Source organism: Artemia sp. Qi Xiang Cuo, chromosome 9 (assembly GCF_049724085.1).
Source record: "Artemia sp. Qi Xiang Cuo chromosome 9, ASM4972408v1, whole genome shotgun sequence".
Classification (NCBI taxonomy): Eukaryota; Metazoa; Arthropoda; class Branchiopoda; order Anostraca; family Artemiidae; genus Artemia; species Artemia sp. Qi Xiang Cuo.
Genome location: NC_142802.1, coordinates 77,614,522 through 77,630,760, shown reverse-complemented (window position 1 = coordinate 77,630,760; position 16,239 = coordinate 77,614,522). Strand labels below are relative to the sequence as shown.

The following is a 16,239-nucleotide window of genomic DNA, read 5'->3' as shown; positions in this document are numbered from 1 at the left end:
AAATGAAGCACGGAGGCAGTAGATATCGCTTCTTTGGTATTGGCATAACTTAAAACCCTTACCCTGAGGGTTGTGGGGGATTTTCCTCCTCAAAAACATACTTTCTATGTGGAAATAAACTACGCTGAACAAAATGGCTCTCTCAAAATTTTGATTGGATATGTTTGGGGGAAATGATGGGCGTGGGGGGCTAGTTGCCCTCCAATCACTTTCGACTATTAAAAAGGGCACTATCCCTATGAATTTCCAATCGAATGGGCCTTTTTTGAAGTTTCTACAACAACGCCTTCTATAAAAACCTTATATGCCCCCAGGGCATATCTTAAAACCCTTGCCCTGAAGGTTCTGGGGGAGTTTCCTGCTCAAAAACATATTTGCTATCTGGAAATCAACTACGCTGACCAAAATGACTATCTAAAAATTTTGTTGGGAGGTGTTTGGGGAATTAAGGGGGGTGGGGGGGGGGCTAAGTGCACTCCAGTCACTTTCGACTATTAAAAAGGGCACTAGCCCTTTAATTTCCAATCGATTGATTCTGTTTTGAAGTTTCTACGACAACGCCTTCTATAAAAAACCTTATATGCCCCCAAGGCATAACTTAAAGCCCTTGCCCTGAGGGTTGTGGGGGAGTGTCCTCCTCAAAAATATATCTTCTATCTGGAAATCCACTAAACTGAACAAAATGGCTATCTCAAAATTTTGATTGGATGTGTTTGGAGGAATAATGCGCGTGGGGGGGGGGGTCTAGTCGCCCTCCAATCACTTTCGACTTTTCAAAAGGGCACTAGCTTTTTGAATTTCCAATCGAATGAGATTTTTTTGAATTTTCTGCAACAACGCCTTCTATAAGAACCTTATATGCCCTCAGGGCATAACTTAAAACCCTTGCCCTGGGGGTTGTGGGGGATTGTCCTCCTCAAAAATATATTTTGTATGTGAAAATCAACTACGCTGAACAAAATAGCTATCTAAAAATTTTGATTGGATGTGTTTGGGGGGATTGGGGGGGCTAGTTCCCCTCCAATCACTTTCGACTATTAAAAAGGGCACTAGCCCTTTATTTTCCAATCGATTGATTCTGTTTTGAAGTTTCTACGACAACACCTTCTCTAAAAACCTTATATACCCCCAGGGCATAACTTAAAACCCTCGCCCTGAGGGTTGTGGGGGAGTGTCCTCCTCAAAAATATATTTTGTTTTTGGAAATCAACTACGCTGAACAAAATATATCAGGTTACAAAAATAGAGGTATACTACATTTCAAATTTCATATACCTTTTAGGTTCATCCGATATCTCAGGCTGCCCTTCCCCCTTAGGGCACCCCTTCCATCGTGACCTTAAATTACACTTTTCAAATCCTTTTTCATCAACCTCTATTTCCCCCGATTTATAATTTACTTTTACCCCCATCCCCCAAAATAACAATATATATAAAAAAAATAAATCAATAAAAATCAATCATAAAAATTAAATAAATCAATCAAAAGGTGAAAAGAAAACTAAAATATATTAATTATTCCCATACAATCATTTTGAAATTGTACTTTGGCTAGATCCTTTCGAATCATGGGGGTGAAACAAATTTGATGGTTTCCCAAATGTCAAAAATCAAACAAATATAAATTACAACTTCAAAATGTAAATACACTTACGCTTCTTGCCATTAATGTGATCCAGAAAATTGATAGAATCCTTCACGCTGCAATCACAGACGTTACAATAACATCTAAAAGAAATAGTTAAAAAAAAACTTAGCTGAACAGCAAAAGTAATAGAAAATCATAGTGCAAAAAAAAAAAATGTTGGGTCACAAACACAAATTCAAAATTGAATTATTCTTTTGACCATCATTTTTAAAATAGCATAAAATAGACCATCCTGAATCAATATAAATTTTGAGCGATAGGAATTTGAAATTACCAAGTTGCGTGTAATGACAGCAATTGTTGTGTCTTGAAACAAGGCTTCACAAAAAGAGATATCTACCAACACTGAAGATCGCACACAAAAAAGGCAAACGAAAGAAAAAACTAATTTAAGAATTATTATATTGATCTTTCTTCTCGCAAAAAATACAAAACTCCACATTTTTGTGTATAGGAGCTTGAAACCTCTACAGTAGAGTTCTCTGATACGCTGAATATGATGGTGTGATTTTCATCAAGTTTCTATAATTTGTAGGGGGTCTTTCCCCCTTTTTTCGAAAATCAGCCAAATTTTCTCAGGCGTGTAACTGTTGATGGGTAGGACTAAACTTGATGAAAGTTATATAAACCCGTTTTCTAGAGTTTCGGTTACCATTGAGCCGTGTCGCTTCTTACTTACAGTTCGTTACCACGAACTGTTTGATTGAGATTGAACATCAACAGCATTATCTACATTTACTCCTGGGATCAAATATTATATTTATAATAACGGATTTTTGAAGGAGAACCGATAATCATATTTAACTCTTTTCCAACAAGAAAAGAGATTTAATTTCTATTGTGCCCTTAGTCTCATTCTATTATTTTGTATTTCTTTCGAATTCACGAGATAAAAATAATTCCATATACTCGTTAATAGATGTTTATAAAAGAAAAAAAGTTAAAAGTAAATATTCTAAATCATAACCATTTACTAAGGACCACAAACTTTAAATTAAGTGGATGACGGACCATACGCAAGAGAATAGCTAATTGGGACTCAGTTTGGTAGTACAATATTTGATTTCAAATACAGTACAAAAAACCAGCAATCCATAAAAAAACTAAGTTTGCATGAGTGTGCAACTAATCAAGGGCAGAAAAATATGTTAACGTAGAATTAAATAAATCAATCAAAAGGTGAAAAGAAAACTAAAATATATTAATTATTCCCATACAATCATTTTGAAATTGTACTTTGGCTAGATCCTTTCGAATCATGGGGGTGAAACAAATTTGATGGTTTCCCAAATGTCAAAAATCAAACAAATATATATTACAACTTCAAAATGTAAATACACTTACGCTTCTTGCCATTAATGTGATCCAGAAAATTGATAGAATCCTTCACGCTGCAATCACAGACGTTACAATAACATCTAAAATAAATAGTTAAAAAGAAACTTAGCTGAACAGCAAAATTAATATAAAATCATATTGCAAAAAAAAAATGTTTGGTCACAAACACAGATTCAAAATTTAATAATTCTTTTAGCCATCATTTTAAAATAGCATAAAATAGACCATCCTGAATCAATATGAATTTTTAGCGATATGAATTTGAAATTACCGAGTTGCGTGTACTGAGAGCAATTGTTGTGTCTTGAAACAAGGCTTCACAAAAAAGAGATATCTACCAACACTGCAGATCGCACACAAAAAAGGCAAACGAAAAAAAAAACTAATTTAAGAATTATTATATTGATCTTTCTTCCCGCAAAAAATACAAAACTCCACATTTTTGTAGATAGGAGGTTGAAACCTCGGCAGTAGACTTCTCTGATATGCTGAATATGATGGTGTGGTTTTCATCAAGGTTTTATTGCTTGTGGGGGGTCTATTCCCTTTTTTTCGAAAATCAGCTAAATTTTCTCTGGTAACTTTTGATGGGTAGAACTAAACTTGATGAAAGTTATATAAAACCGTTTTCTAGAGTTCAGGTTACCATTGAGCCGGGTCGCTCCTTACTTACAGTTCGTTACCACGAACTGTTTGATTGAGATTGAACATCAACAGCATTATCTACATTTACTCCCGGGATCAAATATTATATTTATAATAACGGATTTTTGAAGGAGAACCGATAATCATATTTAACTCTTTTCCACCAAGAAAAGAGATTTAATTTCTATTGTGCCCTTAGTCTCATTCTATTAGTTTGTATTTCTTTCGAATTCACGAGATAAAAATAATTCCATATACTCGTTAATAGATGTTTATAAAAGAAAAAAAGTTAAAAGTAAATATTCTAAATCCTAACCATTTACTAAGGACCACAAACTTTAAATTAAGTGGATGACGGAACATACGTAAGAGAATAGCTATTTGGGACTCAGTTTGGTAGTACAATATTTGATTTCAAATACAGTACAAAAAACCAGCAATCCATAAAAAAACTAAGTTTGCATGAGTGTGCAACTAATCAAGGGCAGAAAAATATGTGAACGTAAAATTAAATAAATCAATCAAAAGGTGAAAAGAAAACTAAAATATATTAATTATTCCCATACAATCATTTTGAAATTGTACTTTGGCTAGATCCTTTCGAATCATGGGGGTGAAACAAATTTGATGGTTTCCCAAACGTCAAAAATCAAACAAATATATATTACAACTTCAAAATGTAAATACACTTACGCTTCTTGCCATTAATGTGATCCATAAAATTTATAGAATCCTTCACGCTGCAATCACAGACGTTACAATAACATCTAAAAGAAATGGTTAAAAAGAAAATTATCTGACCAGCAAAAGTAATAGAAAAACATAGTGCAAAAAAAAAAAAAATGTTGGGTCACAAACACAAATTCAAACTTGAATTATTCTTTTGGCCATCATTTTAAAATAGCATAAAATAGACCATCCTGAATCAATATGAATTTTGAGCGATAGGAATTTGAAATTACCAAGTTACGTGTAATGACAGCAATTGTTGTGTCTTGAAACAAGGCATCACAAAAAAGAGATATCTACCAACACTGCAGATCGCACACAAAAAAGGCAAACGAAAAAAAAAACTAATTTCAGAATTATTCTATTGGCCATGAAGACATTTACTGCAGTAACTAAAAAATATGTCCATGAATATGCCTAATTCATAAGGATTTTATAAGGCTCTCAATTGTACCTCACCAACCAATATGTTGATAACTTTTAGAATTAAATGCAAATTTTCTAACATCTCAAGGAATCTCAATTTTTAATTAAGAGCTAGTTTTTCCTGATTTAACAAATATAAAAAAATATCACGAGTCAGTTCATGAATATCATGAGTCAGGCTTAGTCAGTTAATTTTAAATTTCAACATAAACACTCTTGCTTTTATCAGATAAACTTTGTTTTTTTAAGGAAAATAACCCAAGCCATTTCCTAAATATGGCAAATCTCATCTTAGGACGTAGTTCCGTTATAACTAATCTCTAGGCAAGCGCTTGCCCTTTTAGTTTGAACAAGTAATTGAAGCAGTTACCCTACCATTTACAACTGCTTACGTTATTATACAACATTTATATTAATATTATTCGTTTAATTTTTTTTTGCCCTTGAGTCCGATTTCAATTATTGTTAATAGCAAAAAATTAGACGATGTGTAAAGCCTTTTACTTAATTAATTAAAAAAAATATTTCCCCAAAAAAAAGTTTTTCAAAGAAACCTACTTTACCCCACATTCATTAAGCTTAATGTAATTGATTTTTGTAATTTTTGGTATTCAATAGGCAAATGCAAATATTTGAATGACATTCGAAAGCACTTATTGAAACCTATTAAATTAATTATTTGCTTATTGCACTTCCAAGCTCAATTAGTTTTGATTCATTCTGTCCCAGATAAAAAATATTTAGTGTATTAGTCTATCTAGACAAGTTAAAAATCATTCATTTTAGAACCTTTCTTAAATGGCGCATGGAGGCACATGATCTATAACTCCAAAGATTTTTTCCATTTTTGATAAAAATTTTTGTAAAACACGAACAACATAGGCGTATAGAGGGGAAAAGGTCGGCCTCTAAACTTAATAATTTTGACAATTTCTTTAAATTTTATAATAACTCACTTAAAGAAATTTTTGCTGTCCAGGCGGTATTAGTTAGAGCACAATAATTGCGCTTATTCACAAACTAATTGCTATTACAAAAAACTATATTGAGCACATGGCAGGTCTCATCACCTCTCATTTTGCCAGAATAAAAAAAGTGACTTGGGGGGTGGGGGCTACATTGAACGCAGGGTTTAAAACAAAGTGAGTATTATTTTTGTATTTTAAAGATTTTCACTATTATACAACATTATGTTGTCATTTATTCGAGATGAAATTGACATTATTTAGTTTTATTTATTTAAATAACATTTCAATAACGTTTTTGTCAAAACCATGACATGTCTTCTGCTTAATAGAAACAGAAAAAAAGAAACAAAATTTAAAAAGAAAACTTGATTATCAGCTATATCTGTTACTATTGAACGGTAGTATTAATGTCTTTTATTATATGATTAACTATGTATTTTATTTTCTATAATAGACAGAAACTTCGAGGGATCAGTTTACGTGTTAATTTTTTTTAAGCTTTCAATAAGAGTGCCTTGAAATGTAGATTTAATAGGGATTTTAAAATTTATAGATATAAGGCAGAACATTTCTCAAATTTCAATATAAATTTTATAATTTAAGAAAAACATACTAAAAACAAAAAAAAAAAAATTAGCATTGAATTTTTAAAGTTTATACTAAAAAAAACAAATTACAAACCAGACTGAGACTGTGGAGTTTTTTTCGTGACAAATATAGTTTTCCCTAGTTTTGACTCGAGGTCCACTTTATATTTACTTTTATTCAGGAATTCTCTCTTTACAGGATGATACTTTATTTTTCTATCTTCTTCTTCATCTGAAGATTTTATGATCTCCTTGTATGTTTCTTCTGCCTTTTTTTCATATTGGTCGCAGTCCCAGGTGCGGCGAAAACCAGGAATTTGAGCCTAGAAAATACACATTCAGTATAAAAAGACTGATCTTAAGCTTAAGAGTAAAGCATGACATGCATAATAATAAAATCTAATGAAGATTTTGGATTCATAAGATTTTGGATAAGAATGAAGATCTAAGGAAAAGCAACCCATGCTGTAAGAGCTAGTTATGTGAACTTTTCATAAAGAGGGCCCATTTTTTAACCAGGACTAAGCCTCCTTGATTGAATGGTACACGTTTGAATTATAGACACATAATTTCTATAATTTTGTTGCAAAACATTGAAGCTCATGGTAAAAAAAAGGACATAAGACTTACTTAAGTGGAGCAGTGGGTTATTAATTTTTATAGATTATAAATTTGAAGTAAACAGGTATGATTTGAATTCACAAAAGCCTAAGTTTTTCAAATTTGAAATTTGTAAAACTTGTCTTAAATTTGTAATTTCAAGCTACAGACTGACAAAACAGGATTTGACAAAAAGTTCACTGACAGACTGATAAAAAGTTCTGATTTTTGTCAGTAGCTTGAAATGTAGATCAAATAAGACATAATACGATGAACTCAGGAAATCCGATTATTTCTCTCCAGGCAAGAGTGATTTTCAATCAATGATACAAATTCTAAAGCTAGTCTATAGTCCTAATACTATCAAGATGGCCTTAATTCAAACTTGTGTACAAACTAATCATGACATGTCCTTATAAGAACCAAAACGAGAGCCAGTCATTGAACTGAGCCATTGTGCAGAAGTGATACCAAATTAAAAGTAAAAAGATAAAGAAAATCCTAAAATGGATTGTTGCTTTATCTTAAAAGGGATTGAACCTGAAAGGGAGTGATTTAATTTGGTTTGCTTTTACTGTACCAAAACTCCTATATTATTTTGCATTTTCAGTAAAGCGCTAGGTTTGTATAATCATGAAAGCATAGGGAAACATAATTAGTTGGTTTATTTGTACTAGTTATATTAATATATATTAAATAGGCTGTGAAGCAATAATTTTTGTCCGTTTTAAGCTTCAACTTCACTCTTTACTTCCCTCGGAAAAACTTAGTTTTTTTAAATTAATCTTTGTTCGTTTTTATTAAAATTTAAAGCTGAAACATCGCTGCTATGATCTTTATTATTTATACGGCATAATGTATGCTTTTTTAAAGTATTAATGTTGCTTCTTAGTTTCAGTTGAAAACTTATTTTTAATATAATATCAAATTATCACCGATCTAGGGGAGATAAGACAGCTCTGAAAAATACTGCAAACAATCTTGACAGCTGAGAAAAAATTTTAGTCTATAACATAAAGTTCATTATCCATACTTCACAAAACAATACATGTTTTTCAGGAAAGTTTGTTTTTCGATGAGCAAAAAGCTGTTTTTACTCGGCCGACTTCGCCTGAAAAGCCATAATGAAGACAGGGATTTATAAATAACCCACTTACTTGCAGAAACTAGAAGGCTACTTTGACAAAATAAAGCTGTTTAAGCGCTTATTTAAAAGCTCATATTTATATCTAATCGCTTTTTAAGAATTTTACTTAGTAGCACATTCCCACAAAATGCATTTTTAGTTGTTTTCACAACTTTTTAAATGAAACAATTGCCATCCCCAATGAAATTTCCAAAAAAAGATGATTTCAAAGCGTAGGCAAGAGAAAAACCCAAGGAGGTACGGACTTCTCTTCCCCTCAATTACTGCCGTTAAAACTAGAACACAGGCTTTATCCTAGCTTTTTATAGCTTCAACCACTAGCTTTTCCTAACTTCATCCACGTATTTAATATATGCTATGCTTTACCCTTCACACCCCTAATGTGCAAATATATAACTGAATTTTGTTTCTAAACTATTATATTTTTATCTTATTTTGTTTTGTTTCATTAGCATTAACCAAACTTTACTTCTTGCATGGTCTACAGCTAATAGAACAGTACCGTAGAATTTTACCAAACTTTTTTTATTTATAAAAATATACTATCTTAAACATTTTGGGAAACATAAGACAAGTTATCAATATTAATAAACTAAACTGAATACTTACCATCACAATCAGACTGTCTTCACTCTCTGCTCTGAATGCCCCCTAGGCGAAATCGTCGCTTTGTCGTTTAAAGGTCTTAACATTAAATCTACTTCTATATTATACGTTTGCAGGTAGTTTAAGGAGATGATTTTTTTTTGTCAAATTGATCTCAAATAATAATATTCGAAAACAAAATAAGAGACAAATTAGGTCTTGAAAGGATGTTTAGTTGCTGTCCAATCCTTACGGTCTCTTAAAAAGGACACTAGAAGAAAAAAAAAAGAACAAATCGAAACGCATCCGTGGGTGGGTAGCCTTTGGTGGGTAGATATTAAACGTAATGAATTTTATATATTTGCAATCTGCATAGAAACCCAATTCTTATGAATTGTTATCAAAATTCTATTTTTAAGTTTCGGTTACAATTTAGCTCAGTTGCTCCTTTATTACAGTTTAACACTATGAACTGTTTGATAAAACTTATTTGGCTAACTTCCCATTTTTTTAATTAATCCTGTAGCAGACCGGAGATTTTGAAGCGCGATTCATGCTATTAAAGTGTAGTATTTCTGAGTCTAGTTGAAATGTGCACCATTTTAGAAAATTTTCTTTTTGGGGGAAGCTTTTGGTTTCTTTACGTGTACGTAAAGAACTGATCTACCCTTACAGGCGTCTTCTTTTCTTCGATATATTTGCTTCAGGGTAAGCATCAAATTTACGACAAATCCAGGGAAGAATTTTTTTTGAAACGCTTTTTGGGTCTCATTACAAAAATGACGTTCATCACAAAAACATAAGTTGTTCCCACAAAAGGATTTTCATTCTTAATTAGAAAAAATTGAATTCAGAAAGCAATATATTTTCACTATTATTACTTTTAAGATTAGGGTAGCATCTTAAGAAACTTTCTACCTATAGAAGCTCACAACATATGTATTTAAAAAAAGCGATTGTAAAAGTTAAAAAATATATTTGTACATAAATTTCTGTGTGTTCATACTGCAGACAAGAAAGCTCAACTTATTTCAAAGTAAAAAAATATTTCCTTATTTTTATAATTATCTTTATATGCTCAAAATTAATTAGCATTCGCCTTTTTCTGCTATAATTCAAATATTTGAATTGAACTTATATTTAACATATTACTTTCAATGGTCCTATAGTCAAATTTAAAATGATATTCAAGAAACTTCAAACTACTGTTGAAGTTCAAACCGTGTTGATTGACAAAAATACATTTTGAATTCAAAATCAATTTTGAATTCAAAATCAATTTTGAATTTGGATGAACACCAATGCTTGTTAAGAGATCGCAGTCTTCCTTTGATATTTTCTGGGCCACTTCTCTGCTATTATCCGATAAAAAGCTGGGACCAGATACAAATAAAATGAAAAGCTTTGCCAGTTAAAAAGTAGGGGATGAAAGGTCTTCAAGTTGAAAATTCTACCAAGAACTTCGAAATTATATATTTCCGCTTTTTTCAATGTCTCTTGATCAGGCCATCGGAAACTTCTATCACAGTCATTTATTGGTTCAGGAACGAAGCAAAGACAGTGACTACTGTCTATATCCATGCAGCAATTTCATTTTTTTTTTTTTAGGATAGCTAGTGCAAGATGATCGAGTAGACCTATCATATGGCACATTAAGAGATAAAAAAATCGGACGACGACATCTACTTTGTCCGAAGTGGTTATTTATACGCATAATTCTACTATTTTGTCGGTCCGCATTTTCTCCTTTGAATACGTATTACCTTTCAGTTAGCTAAGTTTTGTAGAAATTTGCGCTTTTAGAATTAAAGTTGTTTTTATAGAAAGGAAATTGAGGACTTCGTGTCAATTACAAGATTATTTTAGGTTACTCTAGCGTAGAATCGCTTTTATTGGAAAAAGTCTAAGGTAAAATCCGAAAATAAAAAGAGATTTATGTTAAACCATATTGTCACCCTTGATAGTCCGATGATGCAGGTTTCAGCGCTCGTTGGTGGCAGGATACATCTTGAAATAAAAGCAATGCTTCATTTCGGATACATTTAAAGACGAACAACCAACATAATGTCATCAATCAATTGTATGCACCATTCAGTTTTGGTCCTGTTTTTGCTGCTTCCCTATTTCTAAGGCTTAAAGAGTTATATTGAAGACATATCTTGACCTTGAAAGGCAATGCTTCCTTAATCTTGAATTTAATCTATTTTTCTATGATTTAGGTTTCAAAAGCATAGTTCCAAAATTTTTTTTTTTTTTTTTTTCGAGCCGCATTTTTGTGAATTATTCGAAACCTTATAAATCAGGATTTAGAAAATTCGTGAGGCTTAAAACACGCCCCTTCGAGTCATTCGACCTTATTTGCGCTCTAGGTGGATAATCTTTACAACATAACATCTGTTCAAGCTCATCAAAATATTAGTGTCCTTTGGATGGAGGAAAAGTGGAATAGACACTTCAAAAGATCCTTTTGGAGCATAATTTATGCTTTCTATCAATCCGTAAAAATTTTATTCAACTAAGCAAAAGACCCTCATCTAGACTTTCAGTTTATTTTTAGATTATATTGGAAAATTCTGACCCCCCCCCCCCCCATCAGTAAAGTTTCTGGACACTCTTAGGGAAAAAGTTAAAAGGCACACGTATCAGAATAGGTCAATAACCCCATTATCTTTCCAAGTTGCCCACGTGCCTAAGGCACACTAATGGCATCTACTTCATTAGCCTAAATTATGATTTTAATATATTGTCCTGCTTTTTTCAAGCGCAGCTGACATCTATTATACTAGACTAAAGCAGAATTTAAATATTTGGCGCTTCAATGTAAATGTAATGGACGCTACAGTGTACTGACTATAAGGCTTTATGAGAATTGGCATCACCTCTGAATGATAAATGCAAAGCCAAAGACTGGTTAAATAATCACATAAGGCGATTTCACTCCAACATAATTCTTGTCTACTCTATGAACTAACCATAGATCGCATTGATATTAAAGGGGGTCATGTGACGTTATTTCAGAAAACTTGAGCCTACATTTCATCCCTCAAGCAAAACCAATTCTATTGATTGGTTCAATTCCTTGTACGCAACTATTTAGAAGCTTCTCTTTTTCCCAAAATACGGCCTGTCCTCTTTTCTCGCACTCAAAATAATGGGAATTGGAGATTATAATATTCAAAATTCCAGAAGAATATTTTCCTGTTTTTCTTACGAAATATATGTTGTGCAACATACTGCCTTTTGAAAAATCTCCGCCGATTCCTATTAATTATCCGATAGATAAAATTAGCAATGTATTATCAATAAACTGATTGCAGAGGGAATCTTGCTGCGCTAGAGTCCTTCAAAGATTCATATGGGGTATTTAGGCTCTTATATATTAAAGTGTAGATCAATGCCACATTTGCATAAACCTCTGGCAAGCCAAAAATAACGAAGTTACAAAGCATTAAAAATGTACAATATTTTATACTATCAACAGTCTCAACTGAAATACAATATTAAAAAACTGCATAAACCCGCTAAAATTGTAATCATAAGCTATGTATTTACTCCCAAATAGTTCCAGTGCATGTAAATACAAACATATAGTAATTTATACACAGTCCATAGCACACGTTAATGAGCTACTAGAGATCCATGATAAATCAGTAACACCAAGTTATGGAAATTAAGGGGGGAGAGAGGCACAAAAATTTATTATTCAAAATCTAGGGGGGGGGGGTAATTTTGTCGCCTTTAAATCTTATCACTGCAAAAAATAATCCAGGGGCAATTTCTAAGGAATTATCAAGACAAAATTTTAACTATATGTTGGGAAAAAACTTTACCTACTTAGTTCTCCTCAGTTTAGAGCAGAGGCGTTTAGAGAGAGAGAGAGAAAGATAGAGAAAGATAGAGAGAAAGAGAGAGAGAAAGAGAGAGAGAGAGAGAGAGACTGCAACCCTATTTAGGTTGCAAAAAAATTTCACAGCTCCCATACATTTTCGTAATTGGGGCCCCTGATATGGCTTCAGACCCAAAAAGCCTTCAGTGAGCCTTTATCTTTATTCGAGTACAAATAAAAGTACAAAAACAGAGTTGCAGAAAGAAACCCTGTCAAATTTTTATGCATTTAGTCACATAAACCGTGTTTTGATATCTATTAGAGCTTAGAAAAAGCATAGCTGCTGTATATAAAAAGAATGACATTAAAAATCATGCAAGTCAACCCATAACTTCATTTCCTTCTGTTTTCACCAATGGGAAAACTAAATCTTAATAGCTCTGAAAAAGAATAAGAATGATGAAGGGCCTTACTAGGTACCTCCAAGGGCAAATGAATGCGTCCTTTTTTGATTCTGTGGAACTGAAACGATTTAACTTAACCCTCGTACAACTCGATCCCGGTTTAATACAACCCTCATTCGAATCAGCCCTCGTGCGACTCTGCCCTCATTCAACTCAATCCTCATCCATCTCAATCCCCGTTTAATTCAACCCTCCTTTAACCCAACTGTATCCTTTTTAACCCTATTTTACTCGGCCCCATTCATCTCAACCTTCTTTAAATCAACAATATACCTAGAAAATGTAGTTCAGCCCATTTTGTCGTAAGTGATAAGAGTTTACTCAAATGAAATGGTCTTTATTCATTGGTTAATTATTATGTAAGTCTGTTTTATGCTGATTTAATGCAAAACTATCCCCCCTTCCTATGAATAGTAACAACTTGACCTTCTGTCTTAAATACTTGAAATTGGCAAAAGCTGTCACGTCCAATCCTGAACACACCTAAATTTCATGGTTGTAGCAATTGAGTTGAATGAAAGTTAAGTTAGACAGCAATCGAGTTGCATGAGGGTTAAATTGCACTGGGGTTGAGTTGCATGTTCTTAAATTAAATAAAGGTGGAGTTTGCACGGAAAATGATTTGAACGAGGGTTGAAATGGGTATTGAGTTAAACCAGGGTTCAGTTTAACAACGGCTCAGTTAAATGGGCCGAGTTGAACGAAGGTTCAGTTACACATACACAACTTTTTTTTAGATGTTTTGTCATTTTTCTTTTAGCTCAGTACTTCTAATTCTGAAGCACTGAAACAAAGTCTATTTTTTATTGACTCTAATTTAGATCTTCAACGAACCAAAACTTAAGACCACATAAAGCAAAATATCAGTGAGCTACCCTTTGAACTAATGATACCTGAACTACCCTTAATCCTATGGAGTAAATACACTTTCGCTAACATGACCAGTGGATAAAAAAGACGCAAAAGGTATCTCCCAGGGCAAATGAACACGCCTGTTTTTTGTTGGAAGTTTTATCATTCTTCTTTCAGTCCAGCACTTCCAATGTAAAATAACCTGACAGTCTATTTCTTTGACTTAATCTTATTTAGATTTTCAATTAACCAACAATAAGACTACATAAATCAAGTGGAAAGTTACCAATATTTTCTCTTTTTTTTAGTGTGAAATGTTTCATTTGGGGTATTACATATGGTAAAGTCTTTATGGCAAAATCTTTTCGTTTGGCCAACAAGGGCAATCTTTCATATTTCATCCTCAAAACGTGTTCTAGCCGTCTCAACCTTTCTCTCATTTTAGCCCTAGAAAGCGGGATGGAACCACATTCGTCTAATATCTTACTGCTTGAAATATGGTAGGATGAAGTTAGAAATACGATATCTTTCCCCTTTTTCTGCTTTATTTTTGAATAGGAGGTTTGTGGAATAAATACATTTCTGCAAAAGCAGCCATTGTTAAGAACATGCTTGGGCAAAAAAGTGGAGGATGTGCTGTTTTGTTTCTAGAACGGAGATCTTTATTTTATATTAAAAGCAGATCCAGAACTTTTTAGAGGCCAGCTAGAATTTCAACTTTACTTGACAGATTTTCAGGTTAGAGTTCTGATTGCCTCTTTTTTCCAGCAGATTTATTTAAATGATGGGATATCCAAACTCTGGGGGGTGGGGTAACAGATTGGTAGAAATATAAGTAAAAACTGAAAAAAAAAACTAGACCCAAACCAAGATGAGGGCCCCTCCCTGGATCCACAACTGCTTTAGAGAAGTATATTCTCGGTGGGAAAAATTTTTTTGGGTTTTTATACTATTGCTCAAAATCTAGGTTTAAGTCCAGCCAATTCTTATTATACGATAAAAACAAAATTTACAAAATATATCATACAATATATAAGTCATTTATGGTACAAAAACAAGGATCAGTGAATAATAATTTCCTTCTAGAACAAAAATGCACTTCAGGGTTTGGACTTTTCAAGTGTGCCAAATGATGCAAGGGTTGTTTTGGGTGCTCCTGCAGATTGGGCTGAACCCATAGATGACCCAACTTGATCCCATTTAGATTTTATCTTTTCTTCTGCATTGGGAGATTTCTGAGCAGAGCCGGTTTCCTTTTGACCTTTGGATAGCTTTTCATTTTTTTCTTTTTCTCTTTTATACATTTCCTCTTTTTGAGCTTTAGCAAGTGCTTCATAATAAGATTCTTTACCCCACCAGCTATCAGAAGGATAAAGGTCTTCAGGGTAATTTGTTCCTAATTCATCAACTTCGCAATACTCTAAAAGTTTGTCATAAATACTAGGGTTCCTAAAGGATTTCAATTCTTGTATTTTAGCATTATAGTCAATACCATCTCTAATTTTTCTTTCATACATCTCACTAACACGTGCTTGTAGCCTTCCTGGGCATTTTGATGATGGCTCAGGTAGCAGCCAATAATCTGCTTCTGTTTTAAGTTGTGCTTCCTCTTGTTCTCTGGGGGATCTGCTCACGCTTGAGCTTCTATAGTCAGTCACTTCAACAGAGCCAATGCTTAACTCTTCTTCACTTTCAGATGTTTCTTCGCCATCAGAAAAGTCATATTGAACCAGATTTGGCAGTGAGCTGTCCTTTTGTCCTTAAGCAAATGAATTTGCATCTTGGATCTGCAAAATATTATAAAATTATGAATGCTATCTTATTCTTCAATCAGTTCGTTCTTTTTTCTTTTCTCACTTTCTTAGTCAATTTTGGTCCCCCAAGAACCCCCCCCCCCCCTAAGCCAGGAAAAATTTTATAGATTGATCAGAGAGTACAAAAATCGAAGAAATAAGCCTAAAAACCCGATTTTTTACGTATTAATTAAAAAAAGAACTTTCCGAAAAATAAGTTTTTCAAATAAAATTGAAGGAAATTTTAAAATTATTTTAAGAATATACAAATACCTTTTAAAATTAAAACTCAAAACGACCAGAAAATACTATTAAATAATAAATTAAACCCAAAATAGACTGAAATTAAATAAGCAATCATATCAAAAACATACAACAAGTAATAATATAAATAAATAAATCTTAAAGTGAGTAATGATTGGATTGAATAAGAATATCAAGCTTAAAATGAAAAAAAATATTTTCATATTGAAGTATAAATTAAACTTAAAACGAACAGAAATTAAATAAATAATCAATACGAACAAACATACAACAGATATTAATGTAAATTAATAAATAAATCTTAAACCGAGTGATTATAAATTATAATCACTTAGATTATAAATTTGAAGGGACCAGGTAGGATTTG

At 32.6% G+C, this 16,239-nt stretch overlaps 1 protein-coding gene across 1 annotated transcript in view; it reads right to left on the bottom strand.

The window, feature by feature from the left end:
* LOC148949041 (zinc finger matrin-type protein 2-like) overlaps nt 1-11,657 on the bottom strand; it is an 84,059-nt gene extending 72,402 nt beyond the window's left edge. Inside the window, exons 1-3 of the mRNA XM_089095098.1 lie at nt 11,646-11,657; nt 6,432-6,664; nt 2,993-3,066 (exon numbers count right to left, since the gene is read on the bottom strand). Of these exons, the coding sequence (XP_088951224.1) occupies nt 2,993-3,066; nt 6,432-6,664; nt 11,646-11,657 (319 nt within the window). The remainder of the gene's footprint in view (nt 1-2,992; nt 3,067-6,431; nt 6,665-11,645) is intronic.
* Between the last annotated feature and the right edge of the window lie 4,582 nt (nt 11,658-16,239).